Here is a 24778-nt window from a genome sequence, read left to right on the forward strand (position 1 = left end):
CAGTGCTTCTGACCTCCGAAAGGGTCCTGTGCGTTGGATATAGATTCTCAGCGCTCTAATAAGATCCAGAGTGTGCCATCTAATTGCCAAGGGATGGTCTCGTTGGAGGCAGAAGGAAGGTAGGACAATATCCTGAGTTCTGTGGAACATGGAACTGACCTTGGGTAAGAAGGTAGGGTCCAGTCGCAAGACTACCTTGTCCTGATGGAACTGACAAAGGTCCTGCCTGATTGAGAGGGCAGCCAGCTCCGAAATGCGTCGAGCAGAGGTAATAGCCACCAGGAATGCTACCTTAAAGGATAAGTACCTTAGGGACGCTGATTTTAGGGGTTCGTATGGTGCCTGCGTGAGGGAATGGAGAACCTGAGGCAAATCCCAAGATGGATACCTGTGGACCTTGGAAGGTCTGAGGTTGGCTATGCCCTTGAGAAATTCCTGAACCTCTGGAAAGGATCGGAGAGGCTGTCTGCGGGGGCCCCCTAGGACAGATGAAATGGCTGCCAGATGACGCCGGAGGGTGCTGGTAGAAAGTCCTTTATGGAAGCCTTGCATAAGGAAGGAGATGATTCTGTGTATGGGAATGCACAGAGGGGAGAGGCCTTCCTGTAGGCACCACTGGTGAAACTTGGACCACGTGTGGTCGTAGATTCGATTGGTCGAACTCCTTCTGGCCCTTAAAATGACCTCCGCTGTATCGGGGTCATGACCACGCAGTTCTAAGTCTCTCCTGATAACAGCCAGGCGGTGAGGTGGAACCACTCCGGGTCTGGATGGAATGAGGCCCCCTGCCGCAGCATATCCCCCGAAACGGGGAGTCGCCAGGGGTCCTGAACGGACAGCTGTTGGAGATCCGCGAACCAGGGTCGACGGGGCCAATGAGGGGCGATTAAGATCAATCGGGCCCTCTCGGTGAGGACCTTGTGAATCACGTCCGGGAGAATTGGAATTGGAGGAAAGGCGTAAAGTAGGCCTGGCGGCCATGGGCTCCGGAGGGCATTGATTGCTTCCGCTCCCGGGGATGGAAATCTGGAAAAGAAGCGAGGGAGTTGGGCGTTCGCATTGGTCGCGAAGAGATCCAGAATAGGTAGGCCGAATCTGAGGCAGATCTGATGGAACAGGTCCTGATGGAGGTTCCACTCTCCTGGGTCTATCGTTGCTCGAGATAGCCAATCCGCCTGGACGTTGAGGCTCCCCGAGATGTGGTCGGCTAGGAGCGACCGAAGATGTTTTTCCGCCCAAAGGCCTAACTTGAGGGCCTCCCTCATGAGAGCCTTGGATCTCGTGCCCCCCTGTCTGCAGATATGGCTTTTTGTGGCAATGTTGTCGGTGAGAATGAGAACGTGCCGGTTGGGAATGCGAGGAGAGAAATGTTTCAGAGCCAGAGAAACGGCTCTTAATTCTAGCCAATTGATTGGCCTGGAAGCTTCCTCCGGGGACCACGTGCCCTGGGCTATCATCCCCTGGGCGTGGGCGCCCCATCCCGATAGACTGGCATCTGTGGTGATGACAAATTGATCCGGGCACCTGAACGGGGATCCTTTGTCCATGGCCGGAGACTTCCACCACTTGAAGGATCTGCGAACACTTGGTGGAATGACAATGCGACGATTTGAGTTGCTGTGCCCCGATCTCTGAAAGGGTAATAGGAGCCACTGAAGTTCCCTAGCATGAAGGCGAGCCCAGGGAATGATGCCTATGCATGACACCATCTTCCCCAAAAGGGAAGACAGAGTTACTATGGATACTGAAGGTTTGGATAAAATGTTGGAAATTAACTCCCCTATACTGAATTTTCTCTCGGGAGAGAGAAAAACCTGGGAGGATTCTGAATTAATAATGGAACCCAGGTGTAAAATGGATGTGGAAGGTTGGAGATGACTTTTATCAAAGTTGATGGAAAATCCATGGTCCTGAAGGACTGACATGGTGACAGACAGGTCTGAAATCACTTTCTCTAGGGAGTTCCCATGAATCAAAATATCATCAAGATAACATAAAATGTGGATGGGAGACGCCCGGATATAGGCCGCCAGGGACCCCAAGAGCTTTGTAAAGACCCGAGGGGCCGAGGAAAGGCCAAATGGCATTGCCCTATACTGGAAATGCCTACCTTGAAAGGAAAAACGTAAAAACTTTCTGTGGCACTTGGCTATAGGAATGTGAAGGTAGGCCTCAGTGAGGTCTAAAGAGACCATGAAATCTCCCGTGTGGATGGCGGCCAAAATAGAAGATAAGGAGTGCATCTTAAACTTCCTATATTTGATGAATAGGTTCAGCTTCTTTAAATCCAAAATAGCTCTCCAACCTCCGGAGGACTTTGGCACCATAAATAGGATGGAGTAAAATCCTAGGCCCTTCTGACCGGAAGGGACCGGTTGAATGGCTCTGATTGACAATAAATGAGAAATGGCCTCCTCCATACGGTTACAATCTGAGGATGACCTGGGAGAAGGGCAGGAAATAAAACGTTTCGGGGGAGGAGAAACAAATTCTAATAGAAGGCCTGTTTGAACGGTGTCAATGACCCAGGGGTCCTTGGAGGTGAGACGCCAATTAGAGGCGAAATGGGCTAGGCGACCCCCTATGGGAATTGAGGAAAAATTACCATCTAGGTTTTTTTGAAGCCCTGTTAGAGGACGCTCCCCTTTGGAAGCGAAAACCTCTGCCCCTGGAGTTCCTACCTTGGGAACGAAAGCGGGGGGAATACTGACCTGGAGATCTCTGATAGGAAGCTGCTTGATCTGGCTGGCGCCCTGGGCGACGAAAGGACTGCATTTTGGTAGCCTTTTTGGTGGTTGGGCCCAAGACTTTCTTCTTGTCCGTGGTTTCCGTGAGGAGTGGATCCAGAAGATCACCGAAAAGAAGATCGCGCTTTAAGGGACCCTGGGATAACTGCCACTTCTGGCGTACTCCCGCTTGCCAAGGGCGAATCCATAGGAGTCTTCTTGCCGTTGTAGAAGCTGCAATAGACTTAGCAGAAAATCTAGTAGATTGCAAGGTGGCATCAGCCACGTACTGGGCAGCTGCAAAGACCTTGTTGAAGTCTTGTTGACCTCTCAAGTCATCGGGAGGAATATGCTGTTGTAGTTGGCGAAGCCACAGAAGCATGGCTCTGGAGAAAAAGGAAGCTGCTGCAGAACTTTTAATGGCCCAGGAATCTGCGGTGAATCCTCTTTTGAGCATTTGTTCAATCCGCTTGTCCTCTGGGCGGAGGACTTCCTCTGCTTCGCCTGGCACAGCCGCTGCCGAGTGAAGGATCTTGACAGGTTCATCCGGTTTAGGAAAGGAGAGGAGCTCTTCATAGGAAGAGGAAAGTTTGTACAATTTTCTGTCCTTGGTGGAGGGATTAAGGCCAGAGGCTGGGAAATCCCACTGTTTAAGTAAGGCATCTTTAAACAATTTAGGCATAGGAATTACCTCGTTATCCTCCTGTTCCTCTGTGAAGTAAGGTAAGTTCTCCTCCGGGGGATCAGTGGAAGTAGAGGCTTGTTTCTCCTGGGCCGCTAATCCCGTAGAAATTCTAGCTTTGAGGAGGAGAGATTTGAACAATTGAGAAGGAAAAATAGTAATTGGAGAAGGAACCTTTATTTGGGATTCCTCATCATCTGAGAGACCTTGAAAGGGATCCTCATCATCCTCCAAATCCTCATATTCGTCCTGAGAGGAATCTGAATCCTCCTGAATAGGAGCTCTAACCGCTGGGGAGGAACCCAAGGGGCGGGAGGGACGAGGAGGAGGAGGAAGTACGGAAAGCTCATTGATGGAGGAGAGTTTGGCATCAATGGCCTTGGACAACACAGAAAAAATAGATTGGAACTCAGGAGGTAAACTAGAAATATCAGCAGGAATGGCAGAAGAATCCCTAAAGGCCTGGGAGGATCCTGGCTGGGGGGAATCTTCAATAATATCTGGTTCCTCTGGACCTATGCCCCATAGATTAGGTTGGGGTCTGTCTAGGTTAGGCTCATCCAGAGATAACACAGGGACCCCAGAAGGAGGTAGACTAGAAGCCTCTGGGGGGTCTTGACTACTGAGTACTTGGGCCTGTACTTTCAAACGTTTTGCTGATTTATCATGGATTCTTTGTAGGGCTAGGTCCCTTCTCTTCTCGGCCCTGGTGACCTTGGTCGAGGGGCGGGCCCCTGGAGAAGAGGAGGAAGAGGCCTGGGGGATACTAGTAATTTCATCGCCTGTAGGCCTGGCCTCTCTGGGACCTTTAGTTGTGCCTCTCTTGGGAAAAGTAGCCATAGTCTGACAATTAACAGAAGACAAGGCTGAGCCAATAACTGAATAATTAAGGAGAAGAATTTCAAGTACTTCCCAAGAGGAATGGATCCTGCTTCGAGGCCTCGAAGCTGCTGAGACTTGAGGGCAATCTGGGCAAACCCAGAGTTCGTGTCCCCAGATCCAGCGGGGCCCAGCCTCCCTAAACTTTTTAATTAAGTAAACCAAGGCACTCTGGTTGGAGGCTTAGCCGGTGGAGAATTAAGCCTGGGCGTCCCAAGGCCCGCTCCGGGATCCACGCGGTGGACTGAGGCCTACGCGGCTGGCAGAAGGCCAACACGAGAGGCCTAAATTTAAAAATGGGCGCGAAGGCCTTCGCGCCGAAAAATCGCTCCGAGATAGGATTTTTAAAGGGGAAGCGATCGACTAAGTCCAGGAGACTAGAAAGGCGTCTCACTCCGCAGGAGGTATATTAAAGCCCTTTAATCATATTACAATAATGAATAAATAAATCAATACTTGCACCGAGACCTCCAGGCCAAAGGATTAAAGGAATCCACAAGCGGCCGCGGGAATCGTACACGGCAAAACCGCCGGGGGAAAACGAAACCGCAACTTCTCCAAAGGAAAAAAGCCGAGCCTCAAACGGCTGGCGCTATCCGTGCAAGTAAATAATAATGGTAAAACAATTCTTACTACTTTTGAAGGAAAAGATCGAAGGGAAGGTGTTAGAATGTTGAACGAGCTATCACAATACAACCGCAGGATATGCGAACTGAGCGAATTCTGGGGAAGGGGCGGATCCGGCAAGCTTTTTTAACACTAGGCTCAGTTCCACCGGATTGGACATGAGCAACCCATGTGACTGCTGGACCCGCTCCTTCAGTACGGAGAATGGCTATTTGAGTGTTTAAGTTTGCTGACCCCTTTCCTATCCTTTTATTTATTGGGCACATTACGCTATAAGCAACATAGTTTTGTGATATTTGATGCTCAGTAAAAAGATAAAATCATGAAGAACATGTAATATTTTGGAAGATATTTGGAAGATATGTTCAGACAAACTTTATTTTTAAAAATAATTTATCTAAAAATATCCTGGTATTGCACCACAATCTTCATTCTTTAGGACAGATGTGACCATAGCTTATAAAAATTATATTATACATCATGGTTATATATGGTCACTTGTTCTGTGTTCGTCGCATATGCAATAATTTTGTTTACATTGCTGGCTTGCTACAATAGGTGCTGATTTAATTAAATAAGGCAAGAAACTAATATAGGTTTGGTTAGACTAAGGCCTTCCCACAATCTTGTGAACATGTGTGTGCCTGTTTAGACAACCCTTGAAGAAGCTTGCTAAATTTTCCTATGGCTGCTTTGAGGCACAGATCAGGAATAAGCTTTGTTTGTGAGCAGAATATCTCACCGAATGATTTGCACAGGCCTCATCCCTATCACCAAGTCAGACTGAAAACATTAATTGTCCCAGATATTTATGGTGTGAGAGAGTTCCATAAAAGGAGCTGGACAGTTGCCATAAATTCTCATCTGCTCATAATGTTTATGAGATCTGAGTCTTACACATAATCAAATATCACAACAGACTTCCCATTAAAAAAAAATCTAGCAAGAGTTTGCTAATTATCAGTTCCCTCCAAATTGCACCACTAGGAACACATTTACATATCAACAAGATAGTACTGAACTAGATAAGACTTCAACAGAAATTGAAAATATTGGCAAATGTTCAATAAAGGAGATGAGAGGTTAAGAGGCAAAAAATGTGCATATATGTACATAAATACATATACATAAGCATATAAAAGCCAATTTAACCAAGCATCAGGTACAAGGTACTGAAAATATCTTGATAATTTTTGCCTGGCTCTTTCTAGTAGTACAAATAGCTAAAAAAAAACAGAACAAAACCACAAGTGGCTAAATCCCTGGTCTCTTATCATTATTACTACACGTGAGCCATAAGCAAACCAAATGGAAGCTTATTTCTCTCTGAGGTAAAAAAAAAAATAAAAATCAGGAAACGTGAATTACAACAGTATGCAGTTATCTCCAGTATGCCAAAATTCTCTGATTCTGCTTACCAGCTATATAACATTAGTCATAACTATGAAGCAGCTGTAGAGTTAACAGATGACAAATGTATAAGGAGAGCTAAGGCATGATTGTATAGTTTATAATTGGTGTACAGTAGTCATGTTCTCCCTTAAAAAGTATCGCCCAAAATGTAGCATCACTAGTCTTTGTTCTACAGGTAATCCTTGATTTACAGTTGTTTAACGATGATACAAGCCTTAGAAATGGTGCTTTATGGCTCATGAAGTACTTTCAGCAATCAAAGACTGTTGCACCAACATCTCCATTGTCATGTGATCGCAGTCTAGTTGTTTGGTAACTGTCTGAACTTACAACCAGTTGCAAGGTGCTCTGTGGATCATCCGAGGGGTGTTTACAATCTTCTCCACTGGCTTCCCAGAAAGTCAATGGGCCTTTGGGACACCAGGTAAGGTTGTAAGCTGCTGTGCCTCCCCAAGGCCTCCCTCTCATCTCTAGAACAGTGGTTCCCAAACTTGGCAACTTTTAAGACTTGTGGACTTCAACTCCCAGCTATGCTGGCTGGAGAATTCTGGGAGTTGAAGCCCACAATTCTTAAAAGTTGCCAAGTTTGGGAACCACTGCTCTAGAGGATGGCTGAAAAAACTGCCTCCAAAGGGAGCTGCTCCAGTGGGGTGCAGAAATTGAGCCCAAATCCTGAAGATTCCTGCATCCTGATAAAGGACTTCTCTTCTATGCACAGAGGATTTGCAAAGAACTTATCAAGATTCCTTGAAAATTCTGGCTCCTTTCCTGTACCCTTCCAAAGGAGTTCTGTTCTGTGCATGGAAGGGGGGGGGGACTCCTTCAAGCAAGCAGCTCTTTTGGCCAGTCCTCAAAGGTGGCGAGGGAGCCAAAATCCAAGCAGAGTAGAGAATCAGCATGGCAAGGTAAGGAGCTGCCTCAGGTAATAATAATAATAATAATTATAATAATAATAATAATTTATTAGATTTGTATGCCACCACTCTCCGAAGACTCGGGGCGGCTCACAACAACGATAAAGACAATATTATAATGGCACAAATCTAATATTAAAAATAAGTAAAAACCCTATCATAATTAAAAACCAAACAGCACATACATACCAAACATAAATTATAATAAGCCTGGGAGAAAGATGTCTCAAATCCCCCATGCCTGGCGGTATAGGTGGGTCTTAAGTAGTTTACGGAAGACAAGGACGGTGGGAGAAGTTCTAATCTCCAGGGGGAGTTGATTCCAGAGGGCCGGGGCCGCCACAGAGAAGGCTCTTCCCCTGGGGCCCGCCAGACGACATTGTTTAGTCGACAGGACCCGGAGAAGGCCAACTCTGTGGGACCTTATCGGCCGCTGGGATTCGTCCATTATTAAATGGAGGAAGACTTGGGATGTTGGTGCAGGTTGTGCACAAGTGTCTCTTCATTGTTTTCAGCTCCTGAGTGGAACTGCAGTGCAATAAGAAAAGGAGTATGGAATACCTTGAGAGTAGGGTAGGTCCCGGGAGGCTCAGTTCAGGCTCCACAATAGTGTCTCTCTGCTTGGTGGGCTGAAAATCCTGTTTGGATTTCAGTAGGAGGGATATCCCCCATCCCCGAGGCACCCCACACTTCTTACCTGCAATTCTGTCCAGTGCTGGGATTGCAATCATATGGGCAATCACATAATACCTTATCGCCTTCTGCCACACGAATCCCAGCGAGTGGGCCTTCTCCGAGTCCCGTCAACTAAACAATGTCATTTGGCGGGACCCAGGGGAAGAGCCTTCTCTGTGGCGGCCCCGGCCCTCTGGAACCAGCTCCCCCCAGAGATTAAATTGCCCCCACACCCCTCGCCTTTCATAAGCTCCTTAAAACCCACCTCTGCCGTCAGGCAGGGGGGAACTGAGATATTCCTTCCCCCTAGGCCTTTACAATTTATGCATGGTATGTTTGTGTGTATGTTCGGTTTTATAATAAGGGTTTTTAGTTATTTTAGTATTGGATTGTTACATGCTGTTTTTATCATTGTTGTTAGCAGCCCCGAGTCTACGGAGAGGGGCGGCATACAAATCCAATAAATAATAATTAATAATAATAATAATAATAATAATAATAATAATAATAATAATAATACTTAATGACTGCTTTGCTCAACAACCAAAATTCCAATCCCAATTGTGGTCATTGAGTTGAGGACTCCGTTTATAGAACAATCTACCCGTCTTCCAACAACAGCTGGCATTGTATGTACCGCTCAATTTTCTAAAACTGTATCAACATGACTACTAGAACCATTTTGTGGGAAATTACCGGCCATTTCTGACTCATGAAAGACAAGTAAATTATGTGAGAACGGTTGTCATGTGAAGTCACTTGTGGATAGTGACAACCAGGGCCCATCAAAGGAGTTATTTAAAATGTCTTTAAACCTGTGGAAAGGCAGTTTTGGAACACTGAAAGGTAAGCTTCGTTCTGCCTATGACTCAGAGACATTTTCTCATCAGGTTCCCTCATGAATGAACTGACGGAAGCTACAAGAAGGAAAGAAGAAATAGATAGATAGCAGGGGTGGGCTCCATTTATCTTCTCTACCGGTTCACACTGTGACGGAAGTGTGTATTTTGCACTTCCTATGTCAGTTTATGGAAATGACTAAGCAATGTCGTTTGGCGGGACCCAGGAGAAGAGCCTTCTCTGTGGCGGCCCCGACCCTCTGGAACCAGCTCCCCCCAGATATCAGAGTTGCCCCTACCCCTCCTTGCCTTGTGCAAGCTCTTTAAAACCCACCTCTGTCATCAGGCATGGGGGAATTGAAATTTCCCTTCCCCCTAGGCTTATAGAATTTATACATGGTATACAGTACTTGTACGTATGAGTGGTTCTTTAAATGGGGGGGGGTTTAGATTGCTTTTAATATTAGATTTGTTTACATTGTCTTTTTATATTGTTGTTAGCCGCCCCGAGTCTTCGGAGAGGGGCGCTATACAAATCTAATTAAATAAATAAATAAATAAATAAATGACCCTCTGCTCGTGCCCAGCTTTGGGCAAGCTGCAGTGACCAAAGGACCGGTCCAGGAGTGTGGACGAGCCATTGCTGTCTGTTTGGTGAGCAGCAGCAAATTTCCACTACCGATTTAAAAGAACCGATCTGAATGGCAGAACGATAGATATATAGATAGATAGATAGATAGATAGATAGATAGATAGATACATAAGCAAAAGGTGAATGAGCCACTCCTTCAACCTGACATGTTTTCTCCTATTTATGATACTTTTCTCTTCATGGATTCCCTCTTTTCTTTCTCTTTCAGAATAGCTGCCATGAAATTGAAAAGTCTAAATTGCTTTCAGATGGCTTTGGCGGCTACATTCAGCTCAAAGCCTGCAAGTTGCTTACCCCTGGCCCATAAAGACAAGCAAATATTCTTCAGATTACATCTGGGACTCCTGAATGCAAAGGTTTGATTCAAATGCAGAATTTGGAAGTTATTTTTGGCAGAATGTAAACATGCACAAGAAGCATGCACCATAAAACTGCAAGCTGTCCAAATGACTCTGGCTCCTGAAAGCCTCAAAAAGAGGCTTTTTCATTTGTAGGAGTCACATCATCTTTGTTTCCTTTGAGGGGGGAAAGGAGCTTTATAAGATTTGTATGCCGCCCTGACTCTTCGGAGAGGGGCGGCATACAAATATAATAATAACAATAATTATTATTATTATTATTATTATTAATTTTTTTTTTAAAGTAAAGTTTTTCCAGCAAATCTCATAAATTGTTCCTATGTGCAAATAGTCCTTTATTTTACAGGCCTGCTGATTTCATATATTGGCACCAGTGCTTCCTAGGTAAATAGAATTTAAAAATAAGAGTTGTTCCTAACAAATAATTTCGAAACAGTGGATAACTGAATAATGAACAAAAGTGTGTAACTGTACAAAAGAAAATTAAAATGTATCCAGTACTTCCTCATAATACAAACTAGTTGCACCTTATTTTATTAACAATTTTGGAATAGACTAGCCTGGAAACAGACTGCCAACAGGTGCCTTTAAAAGGAAGGTTTTGCAATTGAAGTAAGATTAGTTTCCACCAAACAAAAAAAGCTATCTAAGTGCCACAAATTCCTAACAAAGTTGAAACACTGTCATTCAAGTGCTTTACAATTTTAAAAATACGACATCTGCTTCAAGGCACACGCTCTGCATACATGAACAGTAACTCTCATGGCATTTTACATTTTGGAAACAATTAAAAATGTGCAAAGCATGGTTGTATGGCTAGATACTAAACAATTAAGATGCCTAGATTTTTTTTTCCGGACAATTAGAACTCTTAAAAGAGGAGAAAACGAAAATGGTAAACATCAAATACAAAAGACAGAACAGCGTGAAGTTTCAATATAGTCAAATCTAGCAGAATTATACAGTTATGTCTAAATGCTGAATCATGCCAAAATGTTTGTGTACTTAAAATGTTACTGAATCCTTATGATCCTCAATATGAGACTTCAGAATAAATCCAAAGAAGCCAGTGCTATAGACCTATATTTAAGCAGACTGGTTTATAGTCTGCACGGAACAAATAGTTCTCTTTTTCGCTCCACAGTACATCCCTTCCTTTTCCTGTTGCAAGCAGGAAACTGCAGATTGAGAGCTTTCTGCAGAGTACAGCTAAATTTATTACAATGCAATCATCTTCTCCATCCTTCCCCTGTGGCAGCTGCTTCAGTTCTTCAAGCAATGCAGCCAAGCACCTTTTAAAGAGAAGTTTTCATTGTTTGGTTAAAAATTTTCCTTTGAAAGTGTGTCTTCTTCCAAGGAACCGCCTTTCATTAAGTGAAAACAGTTGCTCAAGGCAGAGCTCTCTTCTACAGCACTACTTTCAAGATTGTTGCAATCATACTGGAACTTCTTCAGCCTACTTGAGCAGAGAAAAATGGCTACAAAGCCCATCATATGCAGACTCTGCTATATTTGTCTCCTTAGGTCAGTGTGACACAGTCTGATTGGCAGAAGCCCTCCAGAGTTCCAGAGAAAATATCCCTCCCATCATCCATTACTTTATCTTTTAAGTGGAGATGCCAGAAGACTAGAATTTTGGGGCCTTTTGTACCCACAGCAGGTAATCCTCCACCAAGCTGCCATTACTCCTTAATTTCAATAAATATTTGCATTTGTTTGGATATTTAACAGTTAAATAATTAGTTGCTTCTTCTATAAAACGTATTATGCTGGTGGAGCCCTTGCTGCTGTCTGAGCTTGGTTGTTTTCTTGGGAGACGTTTTATTACCCAACTAAATAACATCATCGAGGCATTACCTAACCAGGTAATGAAATACCTGCAACAAAACCACCAAGCCTCAGAGAGTACCAAAGGACCCCACAGCTCAACCCTGAGCTACACATGTTCCCTTCTAATGGGATATTCTTTTTTTATCTCTCTGCAGTTCTGATATGATCTTATATTGCGTAGAAATCAACCTACTTGCCTGGAAATACATAATACATATATTACCAGATTAATAATTTTTGACTACATCCATTCTTTTCAAATTTATTTTTAAAAAGGGGAAATGGTTTTTAAGTGCTCAAGCTCTACTAATCATTAGAATGTTTTAAACTCCTGCTGTTTTTGAATGCTTCTCTAGCAGAGAAAAAAGAACAGTCACTGAGGTTGAACATTAGTTGCAGCAGAAACATAAAAAATATATTTATTACTGATGCGTTTCAAGCCTTTACAATGGTTTAGACTGTAAATCCTAAATTCTTGGAAGTGCACCCTATAAATTTAACGGGACTTATTTCTGCCCCTGGATAGGCACCACGGCTTGCAGTAAGGCTTTGTGTAAATTTAACTAGTCAGATACAGTGAAGTATAATGGTACTTGAATTTTAGTCACTTGATTACCGAAATAATCCTTTATTCAGTGATGGTTTTCCTCAATGGAACAAGCAGACCATGACCCTAATTCCTTCTTCTCTCTCTAAAACTGTTACCTAAAATATGTCCCTAGGGTCCTTTTTTTCTGGGGAGAAACAGGAAATTGCTAACTGCTACTATTATCAATGAACAGCTCTATGAAGAAACACTGAGCCCAATGCAATTCATACCTAAGCTTCTACAAGCTGCACCATATATGAGTCCTATATATAAGCCTATACATGGAAGCTCCAAAGGGAGCCATGGCAGGCTCCCCCACAGGGTTGTTGAACGTAGAAATATTATGGGCATTGCTTTGAATTCCTAGAGGAATTCAAAGAAACAACAGATACGTAATGATGCCCCATAATTCAATGGAGCCACACATGGAAAAACGACAACTAGCCTGTTTCCAGATCAAGAAATTCATGTTCAGGAACAGCAACAGGAATGCCTCTATGATTACAACACTAATTGGTTTTCTCTACTGAGATTACATCCTGTGCAAGAAACTGATGCCGAAGGATTCCTCCTCGCTCCCATTTTTAATAGGATTACTCCTCAGTGAATGATTGCGGATTGATGACTAAATTGTTAATCCGTAAAATGTGGGCATGTAGCTTTAAAACGTTAATTCCAGGAATAAAATTAAGCCGCAAGAGCATGGTTCTTCCTTTTGTAAAAGTTTACTGTGCAAAGGTTCAAAACATAGCAGACTTTTCTTAAAGATGACTTTATTAAACAAAGAAATCACGTATCTACTCTCGTAAATTTCTCTCTTTCAACAATGAAAATGGAACTTTATAAGAGTGAAAAAAATGCAGAAAGTGAAGCTAATAGTTTGGTCCACAAAATAGATGCTTATCTCTTTGGGATTATTTGATCTGTTTTAAACATTTTAGCACAACTTGGAATATGTTCTACAATATATTGATGTATTGTGCAAGTACTGCTATGCATAATAAGATTAATCAACATACACCAACCACTGAATCAATGTAAAAATTTTCATAGGAGTTATGCCTAATTAATCTTCTTGAAAGCAGCACACTACTTATATTTGTGAAGTATTTATGATCCTCATAATGTAACAACAAACAACAAGAATGGTTGTTACTTGAAATATTAAAATAATACTCAACCAAACAATTCTTCTCAAACCAATATTTATGGACAACTAATAATATAAACATGGTCTCATCAACTTTCATTTGAAAAAAAATAAGCTCCAATATTTTACAACAGTTGCATTCGGAATGGAAAGCAAATCTAATTTTCAGAATTAAATCAGTATAATTTTTACTCTCTAATTTAAATTCATATCTTTCTATGAAAATATCTATTAGACTCATGTGAACATTTCCCACAGATAACTATTTGCCCACTCCCAAAATTATTTGTATCTCCTGTTCAAAAATCCTTAGTTTTGCAAATGTCTGAGATTTAATTTACATCAAGTAAGTAAGTTATTTATGGGTGCTAAAAGTATTGCTAAAATTGTTTAATTAAAATGTATTTTAAGGAAAAGGATAAACATGGATTAGGATTGTGTTGGGCTGCTATTTCTATTACTAAAATGTTATTTTAAATATTATCAATTGAGAAGCAATCAGAACTTTGGGAACCACTGCTATTGTCTTAAATATAATGAAGTGGAAGAAATGGCATTTATATTAAGCATAAATCTAAACTATCAGCTGACTTATCTATATCCTCAACAGCTTTTCAAGTATTTTGAACTTCCATCTTAACAGAAATATTTCAGCATGCTCCACTGTTTTCATGATATAGGAAAATCCTGTTCGAAGAGATGATTTCAAAGATCTGTGTGCAATCTTTGCTAAAACATTATGGAGTACAAGAAGAATTGGCATCATCTTCGTCTTTCCAAATGACCAAAAACAAAAGTTTGTATGTGTGTGATATGCTCTTACAATTGAGTACAAGCACAGAATGGCAGGGGTCTATTTCAAAGCACTGTAGTGTAGTAAACATATGGTTTAATGAAATGAACAGGTTGTTTAAGTAGTATTATGTAGAATAGAAGAGAATAGAATAGAATTATTTATTGGCCAAGTGTGATTGGACACACAAGCAATTTGTCTTGGTGCATATGCTCTCAGTGTACATAAAAGAAAAAGATACATTTGTCAAGAATCATGTGGTACAACACTTAATGATTGTCATAGGGGTCAAATAAGAAACAATCAATATTAATAAAAATCTTAGGATACAAGCAACAAGTTACAGTCATACAGTCCTAAGAGGGAGGAAAAAGATGATAGGAATGATGGGAAGAAACTAGTAGAAATAGAAGTGCAGACTTAGTAAAAATCTATGTATGTGGAAGAAACATTGCAGAGGGAACAGAAAAAAATTACAGGTAGTCCTTGACTTACAACAGTTCATTTAGTGACCAAAGTTACAACAGTGGTGAAAAAAAATCTGGCATAATCATTTTTCACACACGACTGTTTCATGTTATGGTCATGTGATCAAAATTCAGACACTTGGCAACCGATTCATATTTATGGTGGTTGCAGGGTCTGTGGATCATGTGATCCCCTTTTGTGACCTTCTGACAAGTAAAGTCAATGGGGAAGTCAGATTCACTTAACAACCGTGTTACTAACTTAATAACTGCAGCGATTCACAACAAATGTGGCAAGAAAGGTCATAAACTGTCTCGCTTGACAACAGAAATTTTGGGCCCAATTGTGGTTATAAGTCACGGACTATCTGTAGAAGGCACAGTAATTTCCATCTAATAAAATATATATATTGAGTTGCTTTGCATAGTGCCCCAAATTATCACTTTGGACAACTCCTTATCATTTTCTATACTTAAGTCATCACTCAGTTAAATTTGCTTTTGAGTGAACATTTATAAGACCACATTACAAATTACCAATGTGGTCAAAGAAGTCATATTGAAGCTCATGGTATTCTTGAAAACTTGATGTAAGATTCACTCCTGCATCTATGAATATGGTGAGAAAACTATATCAAGAAAAAAACCAATTTCCTTCAATTATGGGCATGGCTCAAAGCAATAAAGATTGGATTAAAAATGAATTTAGCACTGCAAGAACAGTAGTACAGTAGATCATTTCAATTGGTTTTTTTTTAATAAAAAAACAAAACCCTGAAATAACATGCACAAATACATCACTGCTGAAAAATAAAATCATCCCCCATGATTGTAAAAACATAGTACAGGAGCATTATTTGCACACTAGAATCCAATTTATTTGTATTTGATTAATTGCTCCTCCAAATCTCTGGAGATCTTATGACAAGAAATGATAAAGACTTCAGCAAGAAAGAGAAATAAAGAAACACGTTTTGAATGACAATGGGCCAGAGTCTGCCCCAATTAAAATCAATAGGAGCTTATACAAGCTAGAATGCTTGGACACTCAGCCTTCCCCAGCCCAAGTAGGAAGTGTTTCACTAAAGAACGGCTGGATGCCAATGAAACAAACCTTTGGTACCCAGGGTCTTAGGCCTACATTCATTTTCTCCCACTCCCCATTCAAAGGGAAGTCTGTTTGTTTTTCTGATTCATTCAACCCTTTTAGCTCTTTGAATTCAAGGAGTGGACGATGAAAGAGGAGCATTTTATCCTTATCGGGTGTGTTCCAGTCCATCATCTGATTAGTATCCGCATGCAAAACAGACACCCTTCCAGTAAAAGGTCCATTCTCTTCTTCTCTCCCAGAAGCTTCACCTTCATCACTACCTTCTTAGGGTATCACTTGATGAGTCAATGAAGAAAACTTTGTAAAAAGATTTGGCCTACTGTTTGACTCTCTCAAATGCTTGTTTACATTGTATTTCCAATAATAATAACAGTGGAAGATTGTGACCACTACTGTATTATTTACATAGCTTTTTTTTTCTTTAGAAGGAAGACCTCCCCCTAATTAAATCAACCGAACAATTAAATTAAAAGCAGAACATCCTATAAAAATATGCTAGAAATCTGCCCATTCAAAACGTTTTATGAAATTGTCAACATCAGGCTATGTACAAAATGAGAAACATTAAAGATTAAACTAATATTCCACGAAACCTACAGCAACATCCTCAACAACCCCTCCACTTATACATAATTAAATTAAAATAAAGGAGTATTCTGTCACAGGGTAATCTCACTGAAACAATCAGCTCTAATGATAGAAAGTCCAGTTCTAAAACACACTGATTTCTTGCTATTCACGTTTAACAAAGATATTGTTTCTAAATGCATTTGCATGCCCAGAAGAGAAAAACAGCATTATGAAGAGGCTAAATTAAAATGGAATGAGAGAGATCTGTTTCATATGAATAAGGAGCACTCTGGAAGACAGCTAGACATCCTTTCTCCAACCACCCTTTTTTTTTTTTAGAACAGGATATTGACATAACCATTCTAGGAGCACAGTCTACTAGAATGTCTGTTTGGGGCAGAATTAAATCAACATGTCAGACTGAAACTCATCATATTTCTTAGAATCCAATTTTCCTGCAGTCTGGAAAGGAAGAGGAAACAAATAAAGGCAAGAGTAATTTTGTGCCCAAGCCGTTTTAACCATTTCTTCAACGCAGATAGCAAATGGATAAAAGGCACCATTGTACGCGATTTCAGTTACACATTTCAGAGAATTACTTAAAGGGGTGTCTTATTACAAATTAATTTTAACTTGGGAGAAACTCGCGCCTTGGCACGATATTCATATCCGCCCCGTGGTATATAAATAATGTCTGAGTTCCCCCGCCCAACCTCCTTTTATTTTTCCTCAAAAAAAATGTCTTTTTTTTTTTTTTTTGCTCGGAGTACGTCTCTCCCTCTTTACTCTTTCTCCACAAATAAAGACACCACGGGCTGAAACTTTCGTTTTGTAACCCGTTCGCCCATAGTCTCTGAAAGCCACATCGGGAGGAAGGAGGCGGCTTCAGTACTAACTGGAGCTTGGGCTTCCCTTACTTAAAACAACATCCCCTTCTGCAAGACTTCTATGGTGCCCAGTCTGGACTCTCCTGCCTGAACACAAAAAGGCGGCGTTTATTTCTGGGTGGTGTTTTTTTTTTTAAAGTGGGAATCCGCGTGATACGATCTTAAGGGGAAGAAAAGGCAAAGGATCAAAAGAGGGGGAAAAAGACAGCTAAGCTCGTCCCGCGGATGGGGGGGGGGGAAAGCTACAATTAAGTCCCCACCCCTTCTTCTTCTTCCTCCGCGCCCCTCCCTACGAGCACCCCCCCCCCCCGAAACTGCAACTTGATTCCTCCCCCTTTCTTTCTTTCTCTCTCTTTTTACCTGTTTCCTATATGGAGTCCGGCTGCCGCCCGCAGAGTTGCTGCTGCTAGTAGGGAAAATCATCGCCCAGCCGAAGCCCGAACTTCCCCTGCGGACGGGAAGCAAGTTGGCCGGGGCGCGATTGAGGGAGGCGACCGCTGGCAAGCGCCTCTCTCTGCCCGGCTGCTGGGACGGCTCTCTGCTCCTGCAGCTGGCTGCTGGCTCGACGCCTCCGCCTGCTCTGCCTCCACCCCCCTCTCCCCGGGCTGAGCCTCGCATGCAACGCGCCCCGCCGTTCCTCCGCGAGTCCCTCTCCGGGGATCACCGCGCTGAGCCTCCTACAGCTTCAGCTGGCCAGCCTGCCATAAATGCCCCTTCCCCGATCTGCCCTCCGCCGCGGCGACTTAAAGCAACAGCAGAATCGATCCTAAATGCCAGCAGCCTTAACCACCGCCCAGGCAGCGAGCGAGAGGAAAAACATACAGAGAGCGCGCAACCGAGCAGAGGAGGAGGGGGGAGTCGAAGCAACTAAAGCGGAAGACACCGAGCCGCTCCCACGCGGCGGCGGCGGCGACTACTCGGCGTCTGGGCACACGCCGCCGAGGGCTTTTTTATTTTTTTTCCCTTCCCCTCCTTCGGACCGCGCGCGACGGCTCGAGACGCGCGCGCGCTACCGAGACCTCCGCGGACATGGGCCGCTCCCGTCCCCCCCCTCCCCGTCCCGTCGAATGGTTGCTTCTGCCTCTTGCATACCGCGCATTCCTCGGGGTAGCCAGTCAGTCGGCGCGCGCTCTCCCCATTCGCGGTGCGCGCCGAGGGTAGCGGTACCGCCTTTCTCAGGCAGGGCCCCCGCCGGCCCGTTTCTGTCCGCGGGCCCCCGCCGGGCCCGGGATCCATATGCTTCGTGGATAACCCCCGGCGACATACACAAAAGGGGAGAGGGAGGGGACATTGTTGCTCGAGCGGGAAGGGGCAGCGCCGGGTGCGGCAATGGCAAAAGTGAAGCAAGTTTTACTCCAGGGTCAGTATCCTGAGAGAAACCACCACCCGAAACTACTGAAAATTAGACCCAGGAGTTAACGCCATAATAGGAGAGGAGAGAAAAACAGTTCTGATGCCATTAAAGCGGGGCTCTCCAACCTTGGCAACTTTTAAGACTTGTGGACTTCAACTCCCAGAATTCCTCAGCCAGCTTTGCTTCAACTCCCAGAAGCTTTGCTGGCTGAGGAATTCTGGGAGTTGAAGTCCACAAGTCTTAAAAGTTGCCAAGGTTGGAGAGCCCTCTGGTTGGCGAGTGAGCAATGGCGGGGGTTGAGCAAAGGGAGCAACAGCAACCATTTTCCGCTTGGTTGTTTCCCCCCTCCCCTTCCTCCGAGTGTCGCCTGATAAGTCCATTCTTTGGTTTTGGAGAAACAAGGGTTGAACACGGACGTTAGCAGAAACACTCCCCCCTCTCCCTCCAACGCAATCTATTGGCGGGGAACTGCCGTTGCCAATAACCCCAAATCCCTGACGGTGACATCCGCGCCGCCACAAAACAGTTTACTGGAGTATTTGAAGTAAAACTTCGGATTAGCGCCCCACCAAGGGCTGAAACTAAAACGCAGAGCTCATTTCTTACATCCTTGCGGCAGGAGAGCGAACATGCAGGGGTGAATAGAAGCCACCACCCACTCTTGACGAAAACTCCTGCAGAGCTTGGCTGAAGCCATCTCCAGGAATAGGATCCTTATACGGGCGCAGACCTGGAATGTGGCTCTGAAAGCGCCAGAGCCCACTGTCCGTCGAGCGAGCAGGTTGCTGTTCAATGAATACATCTCTCTGCTACCTGAGAGGTGATTTTTATCAGACAATACAAATGTAAAGCGTAGCTTTCTTCCCTTTCTCAAATGTAGCGTTGATGGAGCTTTATTTTTATTTGTGCATTTCTGTGCAAACTGCCCTCTTAAAGGAACTGTTACGGGACAGACAATAGAATAGAATTCTTTATTGGCCAAGTGTGATTGCACACACAAGGAATCTGTCTTTGATGCATATGCCTCTCAGTGTACATAAGAGAAAAAGATACATGTGTCAGGAATCATGAGGTACAACACTTAATGATTGTCATAGGGGTCAAATAAGCAATCAGGAAACAATATTAATAAAAATCTTAATGCTACCTGGACCAAGTGGTACAATTGGACACAAAGAAATGCAAATCAACAATAAGAGCTAGAACATTATAAAGAAATATGTGTACAAATGTAAAAATGAATAATGTATCAATGTAAATGTAAATATGTGGATGTTAAACTTCCTGAAAATATTAGAATGTACTAAGATTTAAATATTAAAAATATATTATATATATTTTTATAAATATATAAAATCTTAAGGGTACAAACAATAAGTTACAGTCATACAGTCATAAGTGGGAGGAAATGGGTGATAGGAATAATGAGAAAAAAACTAATAGTAGTGCAGACTTAGTAAATAGTTTGACAGTGTTGAGGGAAATATTTGTTTAGCAGAGTGATGGCGTTCGGGGGGGGAACTGTTCTTATGTCTAGTTGTCTTGGTGTGCAGTGCTTTGTAGTGACATTTTGAGGGTAGGAGTTGAAACATTTAATGTCCAGGATGTGATGGGTCAGTAAATATTTTCATTGCCCTCTTTTTGACTCATATAGTATACAGGTCCTCAATAGAAGGCAGGTTGGCAGCAATTGTTTTTTGAAGGAAAGATTTAATTCCAAATTAAAATATTAGGACGTAGTTAAAGTCTTTCCATACAGAGAAGAAAAAAGGGTGGGGGTAGGAAATATATTTGTAATAGCTACTTGCTAGATGTTTGGAATGCAACAGTTTCCTGCCCCTGGGGATACTGATGGCTTTTGACAGCAAAGTTGAAAGACTGAACTCAAAACTACAGGGGAAAGATAACCTTTACCCTAATTCTAGAATTTCAACAATAACAAAAAAAAATGTCTCTGTGTGCCTTTCAGTCAGTATTGACTTCTGGCAACTGCCTGAACAAGTCTCTGCAGTTGTCTTGACAAGAATTCGGAAGTGGTTTGCCATTGTCTTCTTCCTAGGGCTGAGAGAATAACTGGCCCAAAGTAATGCTTTTTTAAAAAGTCTCACTTAGACTTTTGGGTAACACTAATGGTTACTTTAAAAGGTTCAGAACTTCAGAAAATAGGAATTTGTAATTATGTATGTTCTAGGTTCATTAGGATTTGTTCTGAAATAAGGATGCTTTGGTTTTCATTCCCATTCTATATGCATTAGTTTGCTACATATATTAATCACTGCCTTGAGATATTGCACAGCTAAAAAGTTATGCCAGCTAAAGAGTTTTGTAATTTGGGAAGGTTGATTTCACTCTTGTGAAGAATTAGAAATGCTGGAATGTAAATGTTTTATTTCTGGAAAAATAGGACTTGTTGCTGTGCAACTGCAACTAGTATGCCTCAAATAGCAAATGAATTAAGAATTACATTCGGACCTTACAACTACATTGTAAATCCAGACTTTGAACGACAGTGCAGCACTATCCAAATCCTTCTGTAGTGTGACAGCACTCACACAACTCTTAAAATTAGATTCAAGCAGTTAGGGGAAATCCAGTCAGTTTTACTCACTGTTTACTCTATTGAGCGCTCATCAGAAATACATAATTTCAATGTAATCGGTATTAGCTCATGTTCTCTCACACCAGTGGTGCTCAAACTGCTTTCACTATCAATGGGATCTTTTAAACAGCTCTTAAGAAAATAAGACAAATCTGATTTTTTTGTTTGTTTTATATATTGTGTGAACACTGTTGCGGTTGGAAGCCCTGGTTAAGTATGTGCAGATTTTGCTAGGACAGCATTAAATTGACACTGAATTCAAGTGTATAGTTAACTGTCCCTCATGTATTATGCAGTACTTTTTCTGCCTCTATCTTAATTTTGCAGATTAGAGGACTTTAGGCATTAGGGTTGAAAGTTCTGATGGTCAAATAAGAAATATTAAGATTTTTAACATACGTTATACATACAAGGCTAGTCTATAAAGTGGAATGGAAAAGTAGAGAGATCCTGTAATGGCATTCTGTTACTTCCAAAAGATAAAGGTTTCCACAAAAATCCGCTCTTATCTTTTTTTAAAGAATTCTGAACTAAAATTAGAATTTGGAGAAATTCAATCATTCTACAGACAATTCTAATATTTTCTAAAACCCTAGTCCCTATGATACCTAGACCCAATTATAGGAATTAAAGGATTAGGTGCTTAATCCTGAAAAGAGTGCTCTGAAAGGAGAGTCTTGGCCTTTTGTGTCATAGGATGCTATTACTTAGAAAGCATTCCAGGGTTTTCTGCAGTATCTCAGTAAAACCTCCAGAAGGTTGACATAAAGAAAACAATTACTTTGCAGTACTATCCTATGCAGAATTATTTAGAATTAAACCCACTTAACTAAACAAGACTGCAATGTAAATTATTTGTACTTAAAAAATTACTGAATACACCTTCACTCACAGGTTTTAGAGCAGTGCACAAAAGGATGATCAAAGCTATAAAGAAATGCAATGGAATGCATCCTTTCTGAAGAAGTGAGTTCCAGCTTATGCCTTTTAATAATATATGTCAATTGGAAAAGATGCTACTAGACTCCTGACTTTCCCCCCCTTCCTTTGGTGACATGGCAAGTATCAAGTACATCAGATTTCTCCTTTTCTCCATACCACTCCATCTCTACCCCAGTAGCTCGATTCCACTTCTGTAATGTTTTATATAACTCAATAATAAAAATATTTGTAACCGAATGCAGCAGAGGGTTTGCATTCAAATTAGAAAAATAGTAAAGCAAAATCCAACAGCGTAAAATCCAAGAAAAGACCGTGGACATGCCTCTTTAAGGAGGGCAATCAATCCTGCTACATTATTAAATTATTATACAAAGTAATAAAACTTCTCCAAAAAAGTTTTCAAATTCCAGCCTCTCAACAATATTCATACATGGGCCAAATTTGCTATAGGAACATAAAAATGGCAATGGAAGTTTAGTTCCTAAACGGATTAAAATCTAAATAAGAGATTACTATTATTACAATTGTATTTCCTACATTTTACCGATTTTGGAAGAATGGAAGACTGAGTCAATCCTGGCAGTGGGCAGAATTATCCCGCAATACTGTATTCTAACCACTGAGCCCCTAACGTTTCAATGAAGATTGCATACAAGTAGCTTAACTGCAAAGAGGCTATGTGAAATACTGATGTTTAGAATGAACATTTTGGCAAATTGTATAAGAACAATACCACAGACATCTTTAAGTGTTATCAAAATAAAAACAAAAGAACCAATATATCATTTGTTCTATAAAGATAGAAAATTGCTAGTAGGCATTAAAGAAAAGTCAAATTTACTCATCTCCTATTTTGGTTCAGTCTTTTCCAACACAAAAATACCAGTATGTGTTCCACAGGAAATTGTGCAAAGTAGGATAAAAGTGCAGGATCGAAGTTTAACCAGATACTTGATCATGCAATACCTCTTTACTTTGACTTTAAATGTTCAGGTCCAGTTAAATTTTATCCTAGAATACTGAAAAGGGTATGTATGCCAAAACCTATGTCTTTGAAAAACTGGAAAGGTGATAAAAAGCCAGAACACTGGAAAAGAGCAAATGTCTCTTGCCTTAAAATATAGAAAAAAGGTGGGGGATTCAGAAAACTACAGACCAGCCAGTTTGATTGATAGGTGGAAAGCAGAGCAAGGGATAAAGAGATCTATCTGAAAGGTCTTAATTAATAAATTTGTTTGCTTGACTGCTTACCAACCATGCTATTCTTGTGTGGCTAACAATGTTAAAAATAATAAAAATGCAACAACAATAACAAACCTCCCAGCAATAACAACAAAACCATATAAAAACATCTACAACACTACAATGAAAATTCATTTCATGCATTTTAACACATCCTAATAATAATGCAGCATTCTGGCTCAGTGGCCAAGGGCAAAGCCACCCAGATCTCAGGGGAATACTGAGCAGTCTCAGAGACAGATATTGTATGGTTTCTGCCTCCCACTTTTTAATAGATGGGACTGAAGCATGCCAATCATGCTATTCTTGCTGGGTAAGCAGAGACAATCGGCCATAGATATGACAGCCCTGAAAAAAAATCACTTCCCACCAACCATTGCTGCAACCCCAGAGTCACCTGATTATGATTTAGGCTTTTATTTATGATGGTTGCAGCCAGTGAAGGGCTACCAAATTTTTTACTACCACACTGTGAGCATGGCTTATGCAGGGCTCCCTGCATTTTCTTTCAACATCTTTCAGAGCAAATTGGGTGCTCTGGGGTGGAGCTCCATTTTTGCTACCCCACTGCATTCTCCTCCCCCATCTGGGCAGCAGCCCACCCCTGGTTGCAGCATCGCAGGATCAAGTGGATGCCACTTGTGACCCTTTCAGCCAGCTTTTAACCAAGTTAATGGAGAAAACTGGATTCACTTAACAACCATATGATTTGCTTACCCACTGTGACAAAATAATTAAAAAAATCTGCTGCAGGCACGTGGTGACTCACTGAATGACTGTACTATAGAGTGCATTTCAGGTATTCTTAACTATTGAGTATTCTGTTTTCCACATTCAAAATTTGTTTTGTTTGTTTACAGGATGAGCCAAATACAATGTCCCCTATACAAATATGCCTTGGAAGAAAGTTTAAGAAAGAATGATGGAATGCCCCTATCATAACTTTGAGTGGTTTCTAAATCACAATTCAAAGTGTACCTAATACTACTGCAATGTGCTTTTACGTAGATTGGCTCTTGAAGAACATTTGGAAGCTATAGTAAGCCTCTGTATCTTTGGTATTCCATGTACTTCTGCCAGTGAAGGGCTACCAAAATTTTTACTACCACACTGTGGGCGTGGCTTATGCAGGACGCCCTGCATTTCTTTCAACATCTTTGAGTACAAATTGGGTGCTTAGGGGTGGAGTTCCATTTTCACTACCTCCCCCATCCAGGTAGTAGCCCACCCCTGACTGCTGCCCATATCACATGAGCTATAGGGGATACTGGTAGGCTTTTGGGTACAACCAAGGTGTTGGTTGTCACCCATGGGAAAGAGTGTGTGTGTGTGCATGCATGCATATGTGCTGTTTTAATATTGTTTACAGTCTGATTGAAGTAAATGTTTTGGTCTTGCCTATTTATTAAGAACAGTTCTATTGCTAAGTTTAAATACTGGCTGCCAAAATTATTTGCTGATACTATTGTATGTTGTGG

The 24778-nt window shown here is 41.8% G+C and overlaps 1 protein-coding gene across 5 annotated transcripts in view; it reads right to left on the reverse strand.

Moving 5' to 3' along the window:
* Positions 1 to 24778, reverse strand: part of RBMS1 (RNA binding motif single stranded interacting protein 1) — a 200793-nt gene that overhangs the window by 126175 nt on the left and 49840 nt on the right. Inside the window, exon 1 of one of the 5 annotated variants that reach the window (XM_070731621.1) lies at positions 18256 to 18435. The exons of 2 other annotated variants lie outside the window; for them this stretch is intronic. In XM_070731621.1, coding sequence (XP_070587722.1) covers positions 18256 to 18399 — 144 coding nt within the window. In that variant the 5' untranslated portion in view covers positions 18400 to 18435. Of the gene's footprint in view, positions 1 to 17523; positions 18436 to 24778 lie in introns of those variants that run through there. 2 more of the 5 variants (XM_070731624.1, XM_070731625.1) reach the window with 2 other exon arrangements.

This window comes from Erythrolamprus reginae, chromosome 1, assembly GCF_031021105.1.
Source record: "Erythrolamprus reginae isolate rEryReg1 chromosome 1, rEryReg1.hap1, whole genome shotgun sequence".
In the NCBI taxonomy this organism is placed as follows: Eukaryota; Metazoa; Chordata; class Lepidosauria; order Squamata; family Dipsadidae; genus Erythrolamprus; species Erythrolamprus reginae.